At 48.0% G+C, this 25,564-nt stretch overlaps 2 protein-coding genes across 2 annotated transcripts in view; one reads left to right on the forward strand and one right to left on the reverse strand.

The window, feature by feature from the left end:
• The window catches only part of MAP3K1 (mitogen-activated protein kinase kinase kinase 1), a 49,915-nt gene extending 48,960 nt beyond the window's left edge, over positions 1-955 (reverse strand). Inside the window, exon 1 of the mRNA XM_069963331.1 lies at positions 378-955. Within this exon, the coding sequence (XP_069819432.1) occupies positions 378-700 (323 nt within the window). The 5' untranslated portion in view covers positions 701-955. The remainder of the gene's footprint in view (positions 1-377) is intronic.
• The window catches only part of LOC138786767 (zinc finger protein OZF-like), a 419,299-nt gene that overhangs the window by 78,657 nt on the left and 315,078 nt on the right, over positions 1-25,564 (forward strand). The gene's annotated exons all lie outside the window — the stretch shown is intronic.

Consider the following 25,564-nt stretch of genomic DNA (forward strand, 5'->3'; position numbering starts at 1 on the left):
ATATCCACCACCTCCTGTATACAGACTGTATATCCACACACATACTGATCACACTATAGGACAGCTGAGCTTTCGCTTCAGTGTATCAGCAGCCTGCAGTCCTCCAGCACCCACTGTATCCCCTGTATACCCTGTATCTCCTGTATACAGCTGACATACAGAGCTGAGGCTTCGCTGCAGTGTGCCAGCAGGCTGAGGCGCCTCCATTCATTGACAGCCAGCAGGGAGGTAGAATCCTTGGCGGAGTAGTTGTCGGACTCTTTTCCGGTGCTGCGGCCCGGGCTGAGGTGAGTGCGCGCGGCTGCTGCCCTCGGGCATGCTGGGTATTGTAGTTCCTCGGCAGGTGGTCTCTCTCTCTCCCCCCCGGCCCCACGTACCCGGCGCTGCTGCTGCTGTGACTCCCGGTCTCGTCGGCCTCGCTGCTCCCTGCTCCGGGGGGGACAGTCCCGGGCTCCGGCTCCCCGCTGCCCCCGGCTCCGTGCTGCGGCTCCGGCTCTCTGCCCGCCAGCTTATCTAAGTCCACACTCCGCACTTTGCGCAGATGCTTGCGCCTCCAGTCCGCCGCCCTGGACTCCCCAGCCCCGGTTTCCGCTTCACCGACTTGCAGCTGCCCCGTCTCCGGACTGCCGGGGGCTGCAACGCCGCCCGCGGCTGCGCTGAATCCGGACGACGAGCTCCGACTCCCCGCCGCAGCCGCCATCTTCCTGGGGCCAGGTTTACATTCGTGTGGGCCAGCCCTGGCAGGGGGCGGAGCCGAGTAACGAATGAGGGCGGGGTCTGTGCCTTGCGGATTCTACGTAACCTGGGATCGGCCAGGTACGTAAATAGCGTAACAGTATCTGTGGGAACGTATCGCTACTAGAGGATGCCTCTCCGCTCCGTGAGGTTCTGTGTGAGCGGCGGGGCCACCGGGCCGTCAATTTATCACACGACTGAAGACCCAGTGTGTCGGGAGCGGACTATGCATTCACCTGTCTCCGGGCCGTTACGCAATCCGCGCACGCGCTGCCCGGGGTGTGGAGGTCCTTACGCAAAGAGCGTAGTGTACAGGTGGAGAGTTGCGTAGAGTGCGTAGCTCTGAGTGGGCGTGCGCCGTGTTTGCTCTGCCGCCCACATGAGGCGGACGTGAGGGTCGGGCACGTATTTCAAACCGTCAGTTACCTGATGGCTGCGGGCAGGTCGGCTCTGCTGCATGTGGGAGTAGCGGAGCTCTGCCAGCCTGGCACTACCGCCGCGTATTGCGCAAACCAGCAGACACGAGTCACTTTTATGACTTTATTGTTTGTATAAGGAATAAAAGCTGAGGCTTGTGCAATGTATATAGTCATGGACTACAACTCCCAGCAGCACCGCAGGAGAGAAGCCTTCCTACCAAGCGGGCACCGCCAGTAAATATGTAAAGGATGTATAGAAACATGGCCGGTCTGATGGATCCACATTTCTGTGAGGAAACACGGCCGGTCAGATGGATCCACATCTCTGTGAGGAAACACGGCCGGTCAGATGGATCCACATCTCTGTGAGGAAACCCGGCCGGTCAGATAGATCCACATCTCTGTGAGGAAACACGGCCGGTCAGATGGATCCACATCTCTGTGAGGAAACACGGCCGGTCAGATGGATCCACATCTTTGTGAGGAAACACGGCCGGTCAGATAGATCCAGATCTCTGTGAGGAAACATGGCCGGTCAGATGGATCCACATCTTTGTGAGGAAACATGGCCGGTCAGATGGACCCAGATTTCTGAGAGGAAACACGGCCGGTCAGATAGATCCACATCTCTGTGAGGAAACATGGCCGGTCAGATGGATCCACATCTCTGTGAGGAAACATGGCCGGTCAGATGGATCCACATCTCTGTGAGGAAACATGGCCAGTCAGATGGATCCAGATCTCTTTGAGGAAACATGGCTGGTCAGATGGATCCACATCTCTGTGAGGAAACATGGCCGGTAAGATGGATCCACATCTCTGTGAGGAAACATGGCCGGTCAGATGGATCCAGATCTCTGTAAGGAAACATGGCCGGCCAAATGGATCCAGATCTCTGTGAGGAAACATGGCCGGTCAGATGGATCCAGATCTCTGTGAGGAAACATGGCCGGTAAGATGGATCCAGATCTCTGAGGAGAAACATGGCCGGTCAGATGGATCCACATCTCTTTGAGGAAACATGGCCAGTCAGATGGACCCAGATCTCTGTGAGGAAACATGGCCGGTCAGATGGATCCACATCTCTGTGAGGAAACATGGCCGGTCAGATGGACCCAGATCTCTGTGAGGATACATGGCCGGTCAGATGGATCCAGATCTCTGAGGAGAAACATGGTCGGTCTGATGGATCCAGATCTCTGTGAGGAAAACATAGCCGGTCAGGTTAATACTGATCTCTGTGGAGAAACATGACCGGTCAGATGCATCCAGTTGTCTATGAGAAACGTAGCCGGTTAGATGGATCCAGATCTCTGTGAAGAAACATGGCCAGCCAAATGTATCCAGATCTCTGTTAAGAAACTTGACCGGTCCTATGGATTCAGATCTCGGTGGAGAAACATGGCCGGTCAGATGGATCCAGATCTCTGAAGAAACATGGCTGGTCAGATGGATCCAGGTATCTATGAAGACACATGGCCAGTTGGATGAATCCAGATCTCTATGGAGAAACATAGCCGGTCAGATGGATCCAGGTCTCTAAGAAGACACATGGCCGGTCAAATGAATCCAGATTTTGAAGAAACATGGCCAGTTAGATGGGTCCAGATCTCTGTAGAGAAACATGGTCAATCCGATGGATCCAGATCCCTGTGGAGAAACATGGCTGGTCACATAAATCGAGATCTCTGTGTATGGCAGGACCTCAATCTAATGTGAAGCATCTACAAGAATGATCCTGTTCACGTGGGCCGATAATCCTGCAGAACAGTTTCATCACTTTATGGAGTCTATGGTCCTACTGGAAGTCAATGTATTCCACAGTGCTGTACAGAGATTAGAGATTGACCAAGCAGGGAATGCCTCCTGCTTATAGTTTCCTAAGTGTCCTAGCAAGGGGCTCTGCAAAAACTACACTGAGGAGCAGGGACCTCTGTCTTTTGATAGGAGTCCCTGCTCCTGTACAGTAAGCAGGGTTCCTCCATGCATTGCCACTTACTGTCTGGCTTACACTTGTTGGGTTCCCGAGTCCGGTATATGAATTGGATACTGAATCTGAATTAGACCTATGACTGGAGATGGCCATGGCCATGGGAATTGAGCAGTCATCCAGTGTAAGTGTGACATTGCGTGACTTGAGGTACAATTCACACCTGAGGAGCGGAGATGACAAGGGAATCAGATGGTATTTTCCACTTGTCACCAGACTGTGTTTCGCACCAGGAACCTTCTGACAGGTCTGCTGCCTGATTTTCACCGTATAGTCCATTGTTGTGACTTTCGTGTGCACAATGTATATAGTTATGTACATAATCGAAACCAACTCTGTATTCCTGCAGTGCATCAAATAAAGCAACTTGGCAAATAGTCAGCGACCTCTGGACTCTAGGACTATGTGACTGCAGCCTGGAGATGGCGGGGGTGCAGCGCTGAGGATGGCTCCAGGGAGTAGTGGCAGCCTCTGATGTGTAACCGGATAATACGTGTGAACACAGTCCGAGCTGATGAAAGAGCCAGCATAAAGCTTCCGTCTATTTCTGGCATGAGCTCTTATGTAATGGGCTGAGAGGAGCTCAGGATATAATAAGACACGCTGGAAGCTGGGAGTCCTGTGATCTGGGGATCGTCTCCTTACAGGAAATCTCTGAGGACGGGGATTATGTGTTACAAAACTATAATCTACAAACAGGGCCGGCCTGAGGGATGTGCGGCGTGTACCAGCATGTAGGAAGAATCACCTGGCATAGTTAAAGAAAAGGGTTCCCGGGCATCCAGATCTGCCAACCCCAGTCCAACATGTAGCCCAGTCCACCAAGTACCTGAATCCAACAAGTATCCCAGTCCAACAAGTACTTCAATCCAACAAGTACCTCAGTCCAACAAGTTCTTCAATTCAACAAGTACCCCTATCCAACAAGTCCCCCGATCCAACTAGTACCCCAGTCCAACAAGTACCCTGAGAGATGTGCGGTGTGTACCAGCATGAAGAAAGAACCACCTGGCATAGTTAAAGGAAAGGGTTCTCGGGCATCCAGATCTGCCAACCCTAGTCCAACATGTAGCCCAGTCCACCAAGTACCTGAATCCAACATGTACCCAAATCCAACAAGTACCTCCAATTCAACAAGTATCCCAGTCCAACAAGTACCCAAATTTAACACGTACCCCGATCCAACGAGTACCCAATCCAATGACTACCCCAATCCAACAAGTACCTGAATCCAAGTCAAGCAAAAACACGAATTCAACAAGTATCCCAATCCAATAAGTACCCCAATCAAAAAAATAACCTAATCCATGAAGTACCCCCAATCCATGAAGTACCCCCAATCCATGAAGTACCCCCAATCCAAGAAGTACCCCAATCCAACAAGTAACCTAATCCAACAAGTACCACAGTCCATTAAGTATCCTACTCCAACAAGTTACCCAGTCCAGCAATTACCCATACCTATGTAAACACTGCCAGCACAGGATAACACCACATTCCTGACTGCTTTATTCACTGGGTGTTATTTGGACACTGTATGGTAGTATTATTTGGACGCTGTATGGTAGTATTATTTGAATGCTGTATGGTAGTAGTACTACAGCACTTAGGCATGTAAACAATATATTACTATAATATTTCAGCACTGTGTGATTGTATTATATGGGCTCTTTATAATGTATGACGGTGTTATTTGTGCATTGTATAGCGGTATTTTTTGGGCCCTGTATAATGCTATTATGTAGGCCCCATATGACGTTATTATTTGTGCATTATAATACATAGTAATATTATTTGACATCTTACTTCAAGACTATACGGCACACACCATAAGAGGGGGAGGCATCAATCGGATTATTGCATATGGCTGTCCTGGCACTGCCCCCATCAGCTCTTGTCTCCTATGATACACATAGCCAACCTGGCACTGCCCCCATTAGCTCTTGTCCCCTATGATACACATAGCCAACCTGGCACTGCCCCCATCAGCTCTGGTTATCCTATAAAACACATGGCCCCTCTCACTTTGCCCCTATCAGCTCTGGTCCCCTATGATACACATGGCACTGCCCCATCAGCTCTGGTCCCCTATGATACACATGGCACTGCCCCCCATCAGCTCTGGTCCCCTATTATACACACAGCACTGCCCCCATTAGCTCTGGTTCCCTATGATACACATGGCACTGCCCCCATAAGCTGTGGTGGTCCCCTATGATGCACATGGCACTGCCCCCATAAGCTGTGGTAGTCCCCTATGATGCACATGGCCTTGCCCTATAGTACAGTGGTAACATTGTACACATTGTAGTGACAACGGCTGCGGATTTATTATACATGGCGGCTATGTGATACTATATAGAAGTATCAGCTCCTGGCGTAAACCTTACATTACATCTATTCCTAGTGCATGTCCTAATGGCAGTGACTCCCCTGCTCCTGTTCCTCTGCACCTGTGATACAGCCCGTGTCCTGGCACAGTATACATGACCAGACTAGAAGCCCTGTGTTATATACTCCGGCATGCAGGAAACACAAGACACCAGAAAGTAGGTCACATGTCTCCAGGGCAGCGGATCTGCACCAGATCCCATTATTCTGTAGGATGCCGCCACGTCGCTTATGGAAAGTTAATTTCTAATGCTAAGTAATGGCCCGGAGCTGAGATACGTATCCCCACAGTATCCCAGCAGTATCCGATGTGATTGGAGGACGGTCAGAGGAGGCAAAAATAGCAACACGCAGCAGTTTCCAAGGAAGATTTAACCACGAACAAGGGTCACAGCAGCTCCTATGAAACAGCAATGAAACAATTACTCTGGGGTATTATAGGAGGAGTTCTCTAGAAAGGAAGAGAAGTGGGTAACATTGTATCCGGGCGTGACCTCCTTCCTCACAGCGCCACCACAGGGGGAGTAAGGCATTACACAGGTCTTAAAGAAATTAGTGGGCTTCCTGTGTAATGCATGGACGTGCTGGGTCCTCCACAGTGGAAGACGCTCTTTGTGACTAACTGAAAAATATATATATGTATACAGGTGCTGGAAAATGGGTAACATTAATGGGACATGGGACGAAAGGCTGTATTAGATGGTTCTTTCTATTTATCTACCTATCTATCTGTCTATCTACAGTGCTGGCCAAAAGTATTGGCACGCCTGCAATTCTGTCAGATAATAATCAATTTCTTCCAGCAAATTATTGCAATCACAAATGCTTTGGTATTAATCTCTTCGTTTAATTTGTCTTCGATGGAAAACCACAAAAAATAATTGTCAAAAAGCCAAATTGGATGTAATTCCACACCAAACATAAAAAGGTGGTGGACAAAAGTATTGGCACCCTTAGAAAAATCATGTGATCCTTCTCTAATTTGTGTAATTAACAGCAACTGTTACTTACCTGTGGCACATAACAGGTGGTGGCATTAACTAATGGTGGTTTTATACGGAGAGATAATTCGCCCAATCGCATGATTAACGATATTGAATGAACAATTTTTTTTTTTATAACGATCGGCGTTTAGACGGAACGATACATCGTACGGAATATTCGTTTTGCGATCGCTTAAGCCTATCTCACACAGGGGAAATCGTTGAAAGACTGTTTACACTGAACGATCTGCGAATTTTTTGCGAACGATCAACGACGATTTGAGAACTTGTTGAAAGATCAAAATGAACGATTTTTCGCTCGTCGCTTGATCGTTCATGCGTTTACACGTACGATTATCATTCCAATTCGACCGTTATCGTGCAAATTCGTACGATACATTGTTCCGTGTAAAACCACCATAAATCACACTTGCAGCCAGTTGAAATGGATTAAAGTTGACTCAATCTCTGTCCTGTGTCCTTGTGTGACCACATTGAGCATGAAGATAAGGAAGAAGACCAAAGAACTGTCTGAGGACTTGAGGGCAAAATTGTGAGGAAGCATGAGCAATCTCAAGGCTACAAATCCATCTCCGAAGACCTTAATGTTCCTGTGTCTACCGTGCGCAGTGTCATCAAGAAGTGTAAAGCCCATGGCACTGTGGCTAACCTCCCTAGATGTGGACGGAAAAGAAAAATTGACGAGAGATTTCAACGAAAGATTGTGCGGATGGTGGCTAAAGAACCTCGACTAACATCCAAACAAGTTCTAGCTGCCCTGCAGTCCGAGGGTACAACAGTGTCACCCCGTACTATCCGCCGCTGTCTGAATGAAAAGGAACTCTATGGTAGGATACCCAGGAAGACCCCACTTCTGACCCAGAGACATAAAAAAGCCAGGCTGGAGTTTGCCAAAACTTACCTGAGAAAGCCAAAAACTTTTTGTTCTCTGGTCAGATGAGACAAAAGTAGAGCTTTTTGGGAAAAGGCATCAACATAGAGTTTACAGGGACAAAAAAAGAGTCCTTCAAAGAAAAGAACACGGCCCCTACAGTCAAACATGGCAGAGGTTCCCTGATGTTTTGGGGTTGCTTTGCTTCCTCTGGCACTGGACTGCTTGACTGTGCATAGCATTATGAAGTCTGAAGACTACCAACACATTTTGCACCATAATGTAGGGCCCAGTGTGAGAAAACTGGGTCTTCCTTAGAGGTCAGGGGTCTTCCAGCAGGACAATGACCCAAAACACACTTCAAAAAGCACTAGAAAATGGTTTGAGAGAAAGCACTGGAGACTTCTAAAGTGGCCAGCAATGAGTCCAGACGTGAATCCCATAGAACACCTGTGGAGAGATCTCACAATGTCAGCTTGAAGAAGGCACCCTTCAAATCTCAGGGACTGCAAGCAATTGGCAAAGAAGAATGGTCTAAAATTCCAGCAGAGCATTGTAAGAAACTCATTGATGGTTACCGGAAGCGGTTGTTCGCAGTTGTTTTCTCTAAAGGTTGTGCTACCAAGTATTAGGCTGAGGGGGCCAATACTTTTGTCCGGCCCATTTTTGGAGTTTTGTGTAAAATGATCAATCATTTGACTTTTTTTTCCATTCTCTTTTGTGTTTTTCTTATTGCAAGCAAAATAAATGAAGATATTATTACCAAAGCATTTGTCATTGCAATAATTTTCTGGAAGAAATGAATTATCTGACAGAATTACAGGGGTGCCAATACTTTTGGCCAGCACTGTATACAGTATACAGGTGCTGGAAAATGGGGAACGTTAATGGGACAAATGAAAATTGATGGAAACTTATTAGGAAACGAAAGGCTGTATTAGATGGTTCTATCCATCTATCTAACTCCTATCTATCTATCTATGTCTATACACGTATGTGGTTGATCAGTCTCCATGTGTGTAGGACACCCCACATACGCCATCCTATGGTGTCTTTCCTCTCCACTCAGGGCACATACCAGCATCATACACTGAAGCTCAGGAAACAGATGAGGGGAAACAGTGAAAATGGAATCATTTGGGAAATTGATAAAGGAATCAGAGCCTTTTAACAAAAACGGAAACATGGAGCAGAATACATTGTTCTAATAGTAACCCCGGCCCTAGTGAGTAGGAGCAGCACCTGGGATGGAAAGTCCAGAACCGATGCGTCTCCATAAACACAGACATAGTAACCCCATTGTAGTAACCAGCTGAGTAAAGAAGCCTGCGGAGCCCCTACATGTTATTATTCATTCTGTCCCGAGGATAAGCCATTAAAGGGGTACTCCGGCAAATATCTTTTTCTTTCAAATCAACTGGTTACAGAAAGTTATATAGATTTGTAATTTACTTCTGTTCAAAAATCTTAAGTCTTCCAGTACTTATCAGCTACTGTAGGTCCTGCAGGAAATGGTGTATTCTTTCCAGTCTGACACAGTGCTCTCTGCTACCACCTCTGTCCATGTCAGGAACTGTCCTGAGCAGGAGAGGTTTTCTGTTTCAATCTTTTTTTAAAAAAAATTCATATAATAATTGTCAGAATTACAACATCATATTAAAGTTGCATCGGTCTTCTATGGGGATTTGCTGCTGCTCTGGACTGTTTCTGACATGGCTAGAGGTGGCAGCAGAGACTGAAAAGAATACACCATTTCCTGTAGGACTTACAGCAGCTGATAAGTACTGGAATACTGGAGATTTTTTAATAGAAGTAAATTACAAATCTGTATAACTTTCTAGCACCAGTTTATTTGAAAGAAAATTTTTTGGAGGTGAAGTATTCCTTTAAAACAAATATAGTATATCCCATATATAATTAGATGCTGTATAGCAGGTACACATTATAATACTGTATACACAGGGTCCAAAAGTAGACGGACAGTATGTGTGAGGGTGCCTTCACACGCACCGGATCCGCGGCGGATTTTACGCTGCAAACTTGCAGCAAAATCTGCTGCGGATCCGGGCCCGTTCATCCCTATGATAGCACTAACTCGCAGTGAGATTGACATCTCGCTGCCAGTATGTGCTTTAAAGGGGTTGTCCGGCGATAAAAAATTATTCACAGAATAACACACATTACAAAGTTATACAACTTTGTAATGTATGTTATGTCTGTGAATGGCCCCCTTCCCCGTTTTTCCCCCCACCCACGCTAGACCCGGAAGTGTGGTGCATTATACTCACCGCATCTCGTGTCGTCCACGGTCTCCGATCCTCAGCAGTGACTTCTTCGGGAGACCGGCGGATCTTCCCGAGTGCCGGCCGCCCTCTGCAGCGTCATCCGAAGCTCAGCCGCGATTGGCTGAGCAGAACTGTGCTCAGCCAATCGCGGCTGAGCAGCTGATGACGTGGCCGCGTCATCAGCCGCTCTGCCGCGATTGGCTGAGCACAGTTATGCTCAGCCAATCGCGGCTGAGCTTCGGATGACGCTGCAGAGGGCGGCCGGCACTCGGGAAGATCCGCTGGCCGCCCGAAGAAGACGTCACTGCTGAGGATCGGAGACCGTGGTCGGCACGTGACAGGTATGTATAGCGCACCACACTTCCGGGTACACGGGTGGGGGGGGGGGTGGGACACGGGAAGGGGGCCATTCACAGACATAACATACATTACAAAGTTGTATAACGTTGTAATGTGTGTTATTCTGTGAATAATTTTTTATCGCCGGACAACCCCTTTAACCCCCTGCTGCCTGCAGCCGTCACCCCCATCAGCCCCGCCGCCTGCAATCCGCATTTCACCCGCCCGATTGCTGTACCCCCCGCAGCCCAATCGCATACCGCCCGCAGACCACCCTGCTCTGCCTTCATGGTAGGTGTGCCAGGGACAGCCGCACCACCACCACCCCAGGGGCCGGAGAGAGACTTGTCACTGTACTGTTCAGAAGATCAGAGGAGCAGGTCCTGCACACACTGAAATAGAGTGATGAAGGACCTTATCACATCTCCAAAAGGTCCTCAATACTTTTAGCCGGACTACAGGAGGAGGAGCGGGAAGCCTGGAAGCTGTAAGTGCTGTGTCTATGTGTGTGTGTCAGTATATGTATCTGTGGGTATATGTCTGTGTGTGTATCTATATGTGGGTATATATGTATATGTCAGTGAGTGTATGTATCTGTGGGTATATATGTATATGTCAGTGAGTGGATGTATCTGTGACTGTATATGTCAGTGAGTGGATGTATCTGTGGGTATATATGTATATGTCAGTGAGTGTATGTATCTGTGACTGTGTCCTTGTTCCGCTGACGTATACATTGTTGAAGACATCCTAGCGATGAAAACTGTCAGAGGAAAACGTTTCTTCCTAGTGGACTGGAGAGGTTTTGGTCCTGAGGAGAGATCCTGGGAACCCGAATCTAATATCCTGGATCGGGATCTCATCAAGGAATTCTTGCAGACCAGAAAGAGGGGGAGGCCAAAGGGGGGGGTACTGTTAGGGCCACGGCGGCGTCCCGTGCTCCGGACCGCCGCCGCACCCTCTCTCCCGCATCTGCAGCAGCCGATGTCCATAGGCAGGGACCCGGCGCTGCTGTTGCTTCGGCCCCGGGGAGCGCCTCACCTCACCGCGCTCCTGTCCGTCGCTGTGCCGGCCGGCGCGCGCGTCCCCGCCTCCTAGGGCGCGCGCGCGCCGGCTGTCTCAGATTTAAAGGGGCAGTGCGCTCCTAATTGGCCTGTATGTTAATCACTCCCCTATAAGTTCCAGCCCTGCCCCCTTCCAGGTGTTGGAGCCTCTACATGCTTCCCATAGCGTTTGGCCCAGCTCCCTGTTGTTCCTGATTCCTGTCCGCTACCTGGTCCCTAGTCCTTGTTCCTGTTTCCTGTCCGCTACCTGGTCCCTAGTCCTTGTTCCTGGTTCCTGCTCCTCTGTTACACTATTGCTCCTGTATTCCGCCTGTCACCCGCGGTTACGCCTACAGGCCTCTGCCAGCACCATCTCCTGCCTACTGCTCCTGCCACGTCTCGCCTGCATTCACTAGCAACCAAGCCAGGGGTAGCGACCTGGGGGTCGCCTGCCGCAGCGAGTCCATCCCGCCTTGTGGCGGGCTCTGGTGAAAACCAGCGGCCCCTTAGACTCCGCTCGCTGGTGAGGTCAGTGCCATCGCTAGTGACGGTCCAGTGGATCCACTACTCTAGGCGTTACAATATGTATATGTCAGTGAGTGTATGTATCTGTGGCTGTATATGCCAGTGAGTGTATGTATCTGTGACTGTATATGTATATGTCAGTGAGTGTATGTATCTGTGACTGTATATGTATATGTCAGTGAGTGTATGTATCTGTGGGTATATGTCAGTGAGTGTATGTATCAGTGGTTATATATGTATATGTCAGTAAGTGTATGTATTAGTGGGTATATGTCAGTGAGTGTAATTATCTGTGGGTATATATGTATATGTCAGTGAGTGTATGTATCTGTGACTGTATATGTATATGGAGTGTATGTATCTGTGACTGTATATGTCAGTGAGTGTATGTATCTGTGACTGTATATGTATATGTCAGTGAGTGTATGTATCTGTGACTGTATATGTTTGTGACTGTTTATGTATATGTCAGTGAGTGTATATATCTGTAGGTATATGTCAGTGAGTGTATGTATCAGTGGGTATATATGTATATGTCAGTGAGTGTATGTATCAGTGGGTATATATGTATATGTCAGTGAGTGTATGTATCTGTGGGTATATATGTATGTGTCAGTGAGTGTATGTATGTAGCACTTAGACCTGTGCAGGCAGGCATTGATTGGTGACAGGTTCTCCCATCCTTACTTGCACTGCCTTATTTATAAAGATGGCCGGACCATAAGAACAATGAAGCACTTTGCCCCTCTGCCATTTTGTCTCAAACCCCTCCTGATAGTCTGTAAGCTCATGCATGCGAGCAGGGCCCTCACTCCTCATGTATGGATAATTATATGTATATCTCTGTAACGTCTATTTTTGTCTATGTATGTACCCCCAGAACTGTAAAGTGCTGCCGAATCTGTTGGCGCTATATAAATAAAAAAAATATTATAATTATTATCTGTAGGTATATATGTATGTGTCAGTGAGTGAATGTATCTGTGGGTATATATGTATATGTCATTATGTCAATGTATAAATGTATGTATCTGTGACTGTCACAGATACATACAGTACATACACTGACATATACATATACAGCCACAGATACAATATATACATATATATATATATATATATATATATATATATTTCTGTAACACTAGTGTATATGTGTGTGTCAGCAGTATCCCAAGTGATTGACAGGTTTGCTCCCAAAGATGTTCTGCAGCAGTTTCTATTGGTCAATGTCAACATCCATCTATTACAGTGCTTGTAACCACAGAGATCAATACTTAAATGAAATAAGACACACACCGAGAATGTCTGTAATGTGAACAGTGCACACAGGTCACCCCGTCCTAATGGCCCCCTTTTAATTCCCCATTGTTCACATTCACGGCCTCCCACACCAGAAGCATCAGCCGCCTGAGGGCTCCGCACATCCAGCTGCCATAGGAAATACAGATCATGTCACAGAGACCTCACTCAGCAATGGACGTCTCCGGGCCTGGCATGACCCTGTTTTATTTTATAGCATTGCAGCCATTCCAGGGATAAAAATATAAATGCGGCAGTCACACGTCGGGGGGGGGGGGGGGGGGGGGGGGGGGGGTCTAATATAGAATAGAAGGGTCTTAGATATAAAAGGACTATTCAGTCCTATGTGCAGAAATGAATGTAAATGTACATCTGCTGTATACACACACAGGCCCAAACACAGCCCTTGAGGTCCATCTGGGTTTATATGTTATAGTTAAATTTAATTGCTTCTATGTATAAATAAAAATGTCTTAGCAGCTGTTTGTCCTGCAGGAATTGGTGTATTCTCTCCAATGTGACACAGTGCTCTCTACTGCCACCTCTGTCCATGTCAGGAACTGTCCAGAGCAGGAGAGGTTTTCTATGGGGATTTGCTGCTGCTCTGGTTAGTTCCTGACATGGACAGAGGTGGCAGCAGAGAGCACTGTCTCAGACTGAAAAGAATACACCACTTCCTGCAGCGCATACAGTAGCTGATAAGCACTGGAAGACTGAAGATTTTTAAACAGAAGTCATTTTCAAATCTGTATAACTTTCTGACACCAGTTGGTATGAAAAAAAAATTGGAGTACCCCTTTAAGAGGGCTATCTATCTATCTATCTATCTATCTATCTATCTATCTATCTATCTATCATCTTGTCTGGTGGGCTCATGTCCAGATCTGCATTCTCCAAGAGACCTGGGACGCCCCTGGATAAAAGAGGGGGGGTTCTACCAAATGTCCCAGGTTCCTCACATACTCACCTGTCCCTGCTCCACTTCCCACCACTTGCAGGTGATTTCTGCAGTGCTTAGGAGGAAAGTGCTGGAATGTAAAGACATGTGAACATATCTAAGAAATTCTTTTAGGGCACCACGTCTGTGTCAAGGGTGGTGCTCGTAGTAGGAAAATATTCCTATGACATCATGAAAGTTCAAATCTCGGCACTCACCATTTTCATGCTTCCATAAATCTTTGTTTTAGAGAATTCATCAGATTTTTACAGCGGTAAAAAAACAGGACGTTTCGGCGTCAAGCCTTCCTCAACTGTCAGTTGAGGAAGGCTTGACGCCAAAACGTCCTGTTTTTTTACCGCTGTAAAAATCTGATGAATTCTCTAAAACAAAGATTTATGGAAGCATGAAAATGGTGAGTGCCGAGATTTGAACTTTCATGATGTGAACATATCTGGCCCAAGGTCTCTAATAGTATAGTTTGGAGTCTTGGATAAAGGAGGGGGGTTCCCAAATGTCTGAGGTGCCTCTCATACTCACCTGTCCCTGCTCCACTTCCCACCACTAGCAGGTGATTTCTGCAGTGCTTAGGAGGAAAGTGCTGGAATGTAAAGACGTGCACATATCTGGCCCAAGGTCTCTAATGGTATAGTTTGGAGTCTTGAATTTTTAGGGCACCTGGTCTGGTATGTGCCAAGTAATGTCTGAATCTTATCTGCAGCGGCATGTGGGACTGTCAGGAGGCGCAGGTCTAAAGGGGTACTCTGTGGTCTGTGGGTTCTGTAAACAAGGCCCTGTATAAAAGCTATGCGGCTCCCTATTATAGGGGACCCCCTTTGCTGTCACATAGCCTCCGATGTACATCTCTGCCCTGACTATGAGGCCTTCAAAACAGGATTTTCTTTGTCTTCTTCTGGATCAACAGAGTTGCATTTTTTTTCGGAATCATATGAATGTGACAGTCACGGCCATTTCTAATATGAGCTGAGGAACCGGCGGCTATGATTCCCACGTCGGTGTCTTGTCCTCCTCTAGCCTCCCTTCTCTCCGCTGCTTAGTGATGGGCACCCATAACAGGAGCTCAGCCGCCCGCAGTCACACTGCGCGTTATTAGCCGGGGAAGAAGAGTTCATCATCATCATTATTATTACTAACACAGATCAAATGACAATGGAAAAGGTGCAACAGGAACAACAGCTGACGGGATAAGAGCCCCCGTAGGGCTGGAGACAAGGGAGCATAGGTGACAAAAACAGCCGGCAGGAAAAAGGAGGATTAAAGATTACACATGGCAGGGGGGTTATACTAAACTACCACATGGTGCACACATAATAGTCCAATATGGTGCAATACTGTTACTATAGGACGGCATTATACACTGCACAAATAATAGTCCAATATGGTGCTTAAACAACACTGCAATACAATTACTATAGGGCACCATTATACACTTCTCAAATAATACCTCACTAGAGCACCATAAAGTGACCAGTCAGGGGCGTAGCTAATGTCTCCTGGGCCCTGGTGCGAGAGGCCAACTTGCCCCCCCCCCCCCTCCTTTCACGACCAAGTGATGCTATTGGTGTGTGTGTGTATATATATATATATATATATATATATATATATATATATATATACACACACCAGGACAGATATTACCAATAACACCAGCATATTGGAAGAGAAAGTATTATCACCAAACATATTACCGCCATACTGTTACCGACCAAATCCAGTATACTAAATCACCTCATCTAGTCATATAGAGGTGGCCCTACACAGGTTCTGTACAGGATATACATTACAGTGCAGTTATATCAGGTGACTCACAGGAGACGTCTTTTCTGATCGGAGTTCTTTCCTTTTCATCTTCTCCATCTGTCCTGGGCCGTTATTATGAGAACTTCTCCGAGCCACAAATCCACAGAATCTGCCAGACAGACATATTAGGCTCCTCACTCTGGCACCATCCTCATCTCTGTACACAATGCACATCTGTACTGTCCCCTTTACACCCTCATTTAGTGGGTAGCCCTGACTCTATGTGACCCCCTAATAATATATGCCCCCCTCTGTGTATTCCCTCTCCCCCTATGTTGCCCCCCCAAATAGATGGCCCCTCTCCCCCATGTTGCCCTCCTTATAGATGGCCCCCTCTCCCCCCACCCTCCCCTATAGATGGCCCCCTCTACCCCGTCCCTTATAGATGGCCTCCTCCCCCCCCCCTCCTTATAGATGGCCCCCTCTACCCCCTCCCTTATAGATGACCCCCTCTCTCCTCACCCTCCCTTATGGATGGCCCCCTCTCCCCCCACCCTCCCTTATAGATGATCCCCTTCCCCCCCTCCCTTATAGATGGTCCCCTCCCCCCCCCCTTATAGATGGTCCCCTTCCCCCCCTCCCTTATAGATGGACCCCTTCCCCCCTCCCTTATAGATGGTCCCCTTCCCCCCCCCCCTTATAGATGGTCCCCTTTCCCCCCACCCTCATGGATGGCCCCTATTTCCCCCCCACCCTCATAGATGGCCCCCTCTTTCCCCCCCCCCCCCCTCATAGATGGCTCCCTCTTTCCCCCCCACCCTCATAGATGGCCCCCTCCCCCCCCTCATAGATGGCCCCCTCTTTCCCCCCCACCCTCATAGATGGCCCCCTTTCCCCCGCACCCTCATAGATGGCCCCCTTTCCCCCCCACCCTCATAGATGGCCCCATCTTTCCCCCCCACCCTCATAGATGGCCCCTCTCCCCCCCACCCTCATAGATGGCCCCTCTTCCCCCCCCACCCTCATAGATGGCCCCCTATTTCCCCCCACCCTCATAGATGGCCCCCTCTTTCCCCCCACCCTCATAGATGGCCCCCTCTTTCCCCCCACCCTCATAGATGCCCCCCTCTTTCTCCCCACCCTCATAGATGCCCCCCTCCTCATAGATGCCCCCCTCCTCATAGATGCCCCCCTCCCTGCAGGCTGATAAAAACAAAACTTAACTCACCTGACAACGCGCTCCCACATTAATCCTCTCTCCTCCTGGCCTGTCCGCTGCTGCCGGGGGTGTCGCGTCTTATCCCCGGCAGCGCGCGCATCCCAGAGCTCCCTGGGTGCCGGAACCGGAAGTCAGGGCCCAAGGCGCGCAGGGAGCTCTGGGATGCGCGCACTGCCGGGGATAAGACGCGACACCCCCGGCAGCCGCGCAGCAGCCGGGGGAAGATGGAGCCAGACTCTTGTGACCGCAAGCAAAACAATGCTTGTGGTCACAAGAGTGATTGATCGGGAGGGACTTCGCGGGCGACCGCGGTAGCTACGCCACTGTGACCAGTTTTATACAGTCAATGCATAATACCCTGACATATTGCTTAAAGGGGTTGTTTACCCTAACTGTGAGGAACGAAAGGTGGAATCTGGTTACTAGGGGCAACTGAGCCAGTTTCACTGTACACCATGTTTGATAAATCTCCCCCATCATATGACTCCATTATACACTGCACTGATAACCTGATATGGCGCCCAGACATCCGGGTCGGAGCGTTGCCGCATTGTACCTGCTTATCCAATAAGGATTTGAAGTTTTTTGGCCTACTGGATGCTGTGGGATTTTCTCCTGTTATTATGACCGGTGATGTCACTAGGGGTGTCAGGGACATATGGGGGTGTTGGATCCCCTTATTGGTGAGGTCACAGGCCTGATGATGTCATATTTGGTGAATAGAGGGAGTGTTGACATCACAATGGATGCTGCCACTCATTCCTATGACCATAGTCAGATAAGTCGGATGTCCATTCTGGGGGGAGGGGGGGGGGGGCTGCTTTGATGGAGTCCAGGACTACTGAGGGGCAGTGTGGGCAGATGGGAAATCTTGAGATGAAGCTCTCACTGCCGTGTCCTTTAATGTTCCCTGATGCGGATACCATCTGTATTTGCTTAGTGATACGCTGTATATACGTTGCGGCTGAATGAAAGGCTTTATATCGCTATCAATGCAAGACTTTCTGGAGACTTCAAATCCCAGAATCAAGAGATCAGAATGCGACCTTAAAGGGGTAGTCCACCAAAAAAAAATTTCTTTCAAATCAACTGGTGCCATAAAGTGCCAGAGATTTGTAATTCACTTCTATTAAAAAATCTTAAGTCTTCCAGTACTTATCAGCTGCTGTATGCCCAACAGGAAGTTGTATTATTTCCAGTCTAGAGAGCAGGGGAGGTTTTCTATGGGGATTTGCTGCTGCTTTGGACAGTTCCTGACATGGACAGAGGAGGCAACAAAGAGCACTGGGTCAGACAGGAAAGAAAACACCACTTCCTGCTGGACACACAGCAGCTGATAAGTACTGGAAGACTTAAGATTTTTTAATAGAAGTGAATTACAAATCTCTGGCACTTTATGGCACCAGTTGATTTGAAAGAAATTTTTTTTGGGTGGACTACCCCTTTAACCCCTTAAGTACCGGACGTTATGGACCTTTAGGACCAAGCTGAAGCGAGGCCAGGAAAGGTGCCTTATCTGAGGCCAAGATAGGCACCATGCCAGAGGCCAGGATAGGCAGAATGCCAGAGGCCAGGATAGGCATCATGCAGTGGCGTAGCTACCGCGGTCACGGCGGTCGCCGCCGCGACCGGGCCCGCCACAAGAGCCCCCCAGGGCCCCGCGAGGCCCTCCGGATCAATCACTCTTGTGACCGCAAGCATTGTTTTGCTTGCGGTCACAAGAGTCTGGCTCCGTCTTCCCCCGGCTGCTGCGCGGCTGCCGGGGGTGTCGCGTCTTACCCCCGGCAGCGCGCGCATCCCAGAGCTCCCTACGCGCTGTGGGCCATGACTTCCGGTTCCGGCGCGCAGGGAGCTCTGGGATGCGAGTGCTGCCGGGGATAAGACGCGACACCCCCGGCAGCCGCGCAGCAGCCAGGGACAGACCAGGAGGAGTGAGGATCAACGTAGGAACGTGTTGTCAGGTGAGTTAAGTTTTGTTTTGTTTTTTAGCAGCCTGCACGGGGGTGGGGGGAAAGAAGGGGGCATCTATGAGGGTGGGGGAAAGAGGGGGGCATCTATGAGGGTGGGGGGAAAGAGGGGGCCATCTATGAGGGTGGGGGGAAAGAGGGGGCCATCTATGAGGGTGAGGGAAAGAGGGGGCCATCTATGAGGGTGAGGGGAAAGAGGGGGCATCTATAGGGGAGGGTGAGGGGAAGGGGACCATTTATAAGGGAGGGTGGGGGGAGAGGGGGCCATCTATAAGGGAGGGTGGGGGGAGAGGGGGCCATCTATAAGGGAGGATGGGGGGAGAAGGGGACCATCCATAAGGGAGGGGGTAGAGGGGGCCATCTATAAGGCAGGCGGTAGAGGGGGCCATCTATAAGGGAGGGGGTAGAGGGGGCCATCTATAAGGGAGGGGGTAGAGGGGGCCATCTATAAGGGAGGGGGTAGAGGGGGCCATCTATAATGGACGGGGTAGAGGGGTCCATCTATAAGGGAGGGGGTAGAGGGGGCCATCTACAAGGGAGGGGGTAGAGGGGGCCATCTATTTGGGGGGGGGGGCAACATAGGGGGAGAGGGAATACACAGAGGGGGGCATATATTATTAGGGGGTCACATAGAGTCAGGGCTACCCACTAAATGAGGGTGTAAAGGGGACAGTACAGATGTGCAGTGTGTATAGAGATGAGGATGGTGTCAGTGTGAGGAGACTAATATGTCTGTCTGGCAGATTCTGTGGATTCGTGGCTCGGAGAAGTTCTCATAACGGCCCAGGGCGGATGGAGAAGATGAAAAGGAAAGAACTCCGATCAGAGAAGACGTCTCCTGCGAGTCACCTGATATAACTGCACAGTAATGTATATGGTGTATAGAGCCTGTGTAGAGCTGGGGCCACCTCTATATGACCGGATGAGGTGATTTAGTATACTGGATTTGGTCAGTAACAATATGGTGGTGATGGTAGTGGTTGTGGTGTGGCAGTAATGTTTCCTTCCTATATACTGGTATTACTGGTAATATTGGTCTCAGTATACAGGATTTGGCCGGTAACAGTATGGCGGTAATAGGTAATATCTGTCTTGGTGTGTATATATATATATACACACCAATAGCATCACTTGGTCGTAAAAGGAAGGGGTGGGGGCCCAAGTTGGCTTCTCGCACCAGGGCCCAGGAGACATTAGCTACGCCCCTGGCATCATGCCAGAGGTCAGGATTGGCTCCATGTCAGAGGTCAGGATAGGTGCCATGTCAGAGGTCAAGATAGGCGCAATGCCAGAGGTCAGGATAGGCTCCATGTCAGAGGTCAGGATAGGTGCCATGTCAGAGGTCAGGATAGGCTCCATGTCAGAGGTCAGGATAGGTGCCATGTCAGAGGTCAGGATAGGCGCAATGCCAGAGGACAGGATAGGCAACATGTCAGAGGCCAGGATAGGCACCATGTCAGAGGTGAGAGATCAGAATAAGCACCAGGTCAGAGGCCAGGATAGACGCAATGCCAGAGGCCAGGATAGGCATCATGCCAGAGGCCAGGATAGGCACCATGTCAGAGGTCAGGATAGGCGCCATGCCAGAGGCCAGGATATGTGCCATACTAGAGGTCAGGATAAGTGCCATGCCAGAGGCCAGGATAGGCACCATGGCAGTGATCAGCATAGGCACCATGCCAGAGGCCAGGATAGGCACCATGGCAGTGATCAGCATAGGCACCATGCCAGAGGCCAGGATAGCTGCTATGTCAGAGGACAGGATAGGCACCATGTGAGAGATCAGAATAGGCACCAGGTCAGAAGTCAGGATAGGCACCATTTCACAAGTCAGAATAGGCACCATGCCAGAGGTCAGGATAAGCACCATGTCAGAGGTCAGGATAGGCATCATGCCAGACGCCAGGACGCAATGCCAGAGGCCAGGATAGGTGCCATGCCAGAGGCCAGGATAGGCACCATAGCAGTGATCAGCATAGGCACCATAACAGAGGCCAGGATAGCTGTCATACTAGGGGCCAAAATAGACACCATATCAGAGGCCAGAATAGGTGCCATGCCAGAGACCAGAACAGATACAATAATAATCCCCATATACCCAGGGTTCTGCCTGACAGGGATCATCTCAGCACAATCCCTGAGCTTTTGTTTATACAGAGGAATGACATGAAAGATTCTGTTTGTTGGATAACAATGAGGCAGAGGAGGCACAACGTCCTGGAGGCCAAAATTAGCTGCGTCCTTCAGGAATTAAAAATAAAATAAAAAATGCTGCTTGCTGTGATTTTCAGATATCCGGCCGCCAGCGTTTCCTTGTTGCTACATTGCTGTGTGTCCATTCGTGACATCGCTTCTTCCTTTTTTTTAGTGTTTGCAGAGATGTTCCCCTTTAGGCTATGTTCACACAACGTAGTAATGACGGCCGTTCTTTGGTGGTCTTGGGTAGTGAGGTGCACAATGATGATATCCCTGGTGGTCTTTGGGTAGTGAGATGCACAATAATGATATCCCTGGTGGTCTTGGGTAGTGAAGCGAGATCTTACTTTTTATATGTTATCCCTGTAAACTAAGGGGAAGATTGGTGATCTGTCTTGGGTGAAGTCACCATAGACTTCAATAGAAAAGTCCCCATTTCCAGGGCTGTGATGAGGGGACAGGCAGGGGGCACATTCGACTAGCATACAGATACAGTATATATATATATATCACTCTCATCATCTGGCTCCATGGTGAGTCTCTTCTCTGCCAAGCTGGAAATCAAGGATCCACAGGGTCTCCATCTCTTATCCCTGTATTGATGTCCTCTCGCTTCCTGGTCGTCACATCATTCAACACCATTGTTAGCTACACAACTGAAAAGGAAATCTGTAAAGATAATTTAAGAAGTTCACAGGACATCCAAATGTCAGTGCCTTAAAGGGGTTATCCAGGATTAGAAAAAAAAACACAGCTACTTACGTACAAAAACAGCGCCACTCCTGTCCACAGGTTGTATGTGGTAATACAGTTCAGCTCTATTTACTTCAGTGGAACTGAGCTGGAAGACACCCACCTAAAATCAGGATTTTGGAAAAAAGCAGGCATATTTTTCTAAGCCTAGACAACCCCTTTAAAATGTCACTGTCGTTATAACTTTCAAAATCTGAATCAACAGTAGATGTGATATAAAGCAAGTTTGTAATATACTTTCATTATTTTTTTGTTATCATGCTGTAAAACAAAGCTGAACTTACCAGAAATCCAGGTCCAGTCTCCTGAAGGCAGCTATATAACAGCAATACTTACTGTATCCAGGTCCAGTCTCCTGAAGGCAGCTATATAACAGCTATGCTTACTGTATCCAGGTCCAGTCTCCTAAAGGCAGCTATGTAACAGCTATACTTATTGTATCCAGGTCTGTTCTTCCGAAGGCAGCTATGTAACAGCTATACTAACTGTATCCAGGTCCAGTCTCCTGAAGGCTGCTATATAACAGCTATACTTACTTTATCCAGGTCCAGTCTCCCGAAGGCTGCTATATAACAGCTATACTTACTGTATCCAGGTCCGGTCTCCTGCAGGCTGCTATATAACAGCTATACTTACTGTATCCAGGTCCAATCTCCTGAAGGCAGCTATATAACATCTACACTTACTGTATTCAGGTCCAGCTTCTTGAAGGCTGCTATATAACAGCTATACTAACTGTATCCAGGTCCAGTCTCCTGAATGCAGCTATGTAACAGCTATACTTACTGTATCCAGGTCCAGTCTCCTGAAGGCAGATTTTCTGACTTGTGGTGATTGAAAAAAACAGACTGAACACTTGAATTCCGGCCAGTAGAGAGAGTCACGTCTCAATATGTCCATCAGTCACATGACTGCCTTCTCTCTGTGAGCACTTAGATGACCTGGGATGCACTGGACTTCCTGTTTTCTGACTGCTTCCTGTTTTTTGAGAAAAAAAAATCAGAAAACAGGAAGTGCCGTGTTTTCCATGATAACTAAAAAACAAATAATGAATGTAAATTGCAAACTTGCTTTATATCACATCTACTGCTGATTTACATTTTGAACGTTATAACGTCAGTAACACTTTAAGAATATTTCAGTCCTACATAGCAGCACTGTGAACCTACGGTAACTACTTTTTCCATTACTATTTTAAAGATATTTGTTTGTACATAATAATGCTTTAAGGAGATACACTTGTATTCAGTCTAGACAATGCTCTGTGAGCTCTACAGCCTGGACTCCATACTGATGCATTGTACATAGCTAGTCCTGATGAGTGATACAATTGCATCCAGATTACACAATGCTCTGTGAGCTCTACAGCCTGGACTTTATATGTTTATTACGTCTATGTTATGCAGTTACAGTGATCTTTTATATAGTCACATGACGTCACTTTGCCCCATGGTCTATTGTGTCTGTGCAGCGAGCGGCAGTATAAATAGCCGCCAGCTTATTGTTTCCTGCCCCTCTGGGTTATACACAGATCTGACCCAGTTTATTGAAGGAAAGTAAAGCGATCTCGGAGCGGCACGTCCGTCTTGTAGTTGCACTTTGCTTCCCCTGACCGGCTCCTGACTCAGGAAGTTTAGGGCGGACGTTGGTCTGCCCTCTGTTCTCGCATTTATCAGCATTATGATATAACGTAACGCCGCAATAGCAGAATATCACACAGCCTCGGTATACTGCAATACAGATTTACTTCGAACTAAGGGACACTAACAATTCACACTGAAGCGCCTGTTTTCTTTCATCTTACTGTAAATAAAACGGAGAACTATAAAAAGAATCTTTTTTTATGCCCCAGGAGATCCGGCGTAGCAGGCTAGATTAACCCCCGTCCAGATTATACCCGGGTATAGTTTTGCCTAGGCCAGAGTATACCCCGGGGTATAAAATAGCCTAGGCCAGAGTATACCCCTCCAGGCCAGAATATTCCCCGGGGTATAAAATGGCCTAGGCCAGAGTATACCCTGGGGTATAAAATAGCCCAGGCCAAACTATACCCCTCCAGGCCAGAATATTCCCCGGGGTATAAAATGGCCTAGGCCAAACTACACCCGGTGTGAAAAATAGCCTAGGCCAAACTATACCCTGGGGTGGACCATAGCCTAGGCCAGAATATACCCATCCAGGACAGAATATATCCATCTAATGTCGAACCAGGCCACAGTATACCCAAGTTTTTTGTACCCAGGGGTGTAATATAGCCTAGGCATATCATAATCATATTTGGACACACAGCTGCTTCCTATTGTTGGGAAATACAGTACAGTGCTTACGTGGAACTGACAGTAGTCAGTAGTCCCATCAGTGCATTATCTGCACTATTTTTTTTAGCAGGAAGAGGTTTTTATGGGCTGCACAACATTTTACGGATGTTGCGCAGAAATCATCATTAGACGCAAGTGCCTTGATACATCTTGCCTAATTTATTCCACAATTTATGCCTGAGGCTGGGTTCACACTGCATTTTTTGCAGTCCGTTTTTTTCATCCTTCGTTTGCAAACAAAAAAACGGATCAAAACGCATCTTTCATTTAGCATACACAAAAACACGGTCAACCGCGTTTTTTGTGTACGCTAAAAAAAACATGCATTTTTATCCGTTTTTTGATCCGTTTTTTTATTATGGAAGTTAATGGAAAAACTGATCAAAACGGAGGCGCGCAAACGCTTCCTTTTTTCAAAAAACGGATGGGGCAAAAACAAACCCAAAAAAACTGCAAATACACAGTGTGAACCCAGCCGAAAAAAGCTTGGCTAAAAATCTACACTGGGGTAGGATTTTGCGCAGAAACGAAAATTTGCACATGATAAATTTAATGAAAACTAGTTAAAAGAACAACCCGCGCCCCCTTGCAAACATTGAAAAAAGGTGCAGGCAGTGGAAACTGATGTAAAATAGCGCAAAATCCTTTATAAGTCCTGATTTAACAAACATGGTGTAAAGTCTAACTGGCTCAGTTGCCCCTAGCAACCAATCAGATACCTCCTTTAATTTACCATATAGTCTGTAAGGAATGAAAGGTGGAATCTGATTGGTTGCTAGGGGCAACTGAGACAGTTTCACTTTACACCATGTCTGATAAATCTTCCCCTATGTGTTTACATTTTTTAAGATTTCCATCAGTAGCTTCTCACTAAACTCAGCAGACAAAGCTGAATCCCCAATAAAATGTGGAAAAATTTACTATTTCTTCTGTATATCTCTCACTGCTGCTGATTTCATGGGGGTGTAAAATGGCCTAAGGGGGTATGAATTGGCCTAGGCCAAAATATACCCCGGGGTATAATCTAGCCTAGGCCATTTTAACCCCGGGTATAGTCTGGGCTGGGGGTATACTCAGTAGCGGTCTTGGGCACCAAGCATCCCACGCAATTGCGCGGGGCCCCCGACATCTGGTGCCCAAGACCGCAGTGGCGATCTTAACTGTAACTATGTGTGCTCGTAACGAGCACACATAGTTACAGGCAGCAGCGGCACTGACAGGGCGGGAGCCATTGGCTCCCTCCCTGTCAGTCACTCTTGTGGCCGCGGGAAGCGTTTTCCCTGCGGTCACAAGAGGCCGCTCTGTGTCTCTGGTGCCGGAGCTCTAGAGGAGTCACTGGTGCGCCGGTGCCAAACACTTCCCGCGGCCACAAGAGGGAAGAGAAGAGACGAGAAGAGGAGACTCCCGGACCCAGGTGAGTAAAAGCGTTTTGTTCTTTGCTGTGTTATATACTATATGGGAGAAGAAGCATACAGCAGGGGTCTATATAAACGGGGGGAGCGCACAGGG

Source organism: Dendropsophus ebraccatus, chromosome 3, assembly GCF_027789765.1.
Source record: "Dendropsophus ebraccatus isolate aDenEbr1 chromosome 3, aDenEbr1.pat, whole genome shotgun sequence".
Taxonomy (NCBI): Eukaryota; Metazoa; Chordata; class Amphibia; order Anura; family Hylidae; genus Dendropsophus; species Dendropsophus ebraccatus.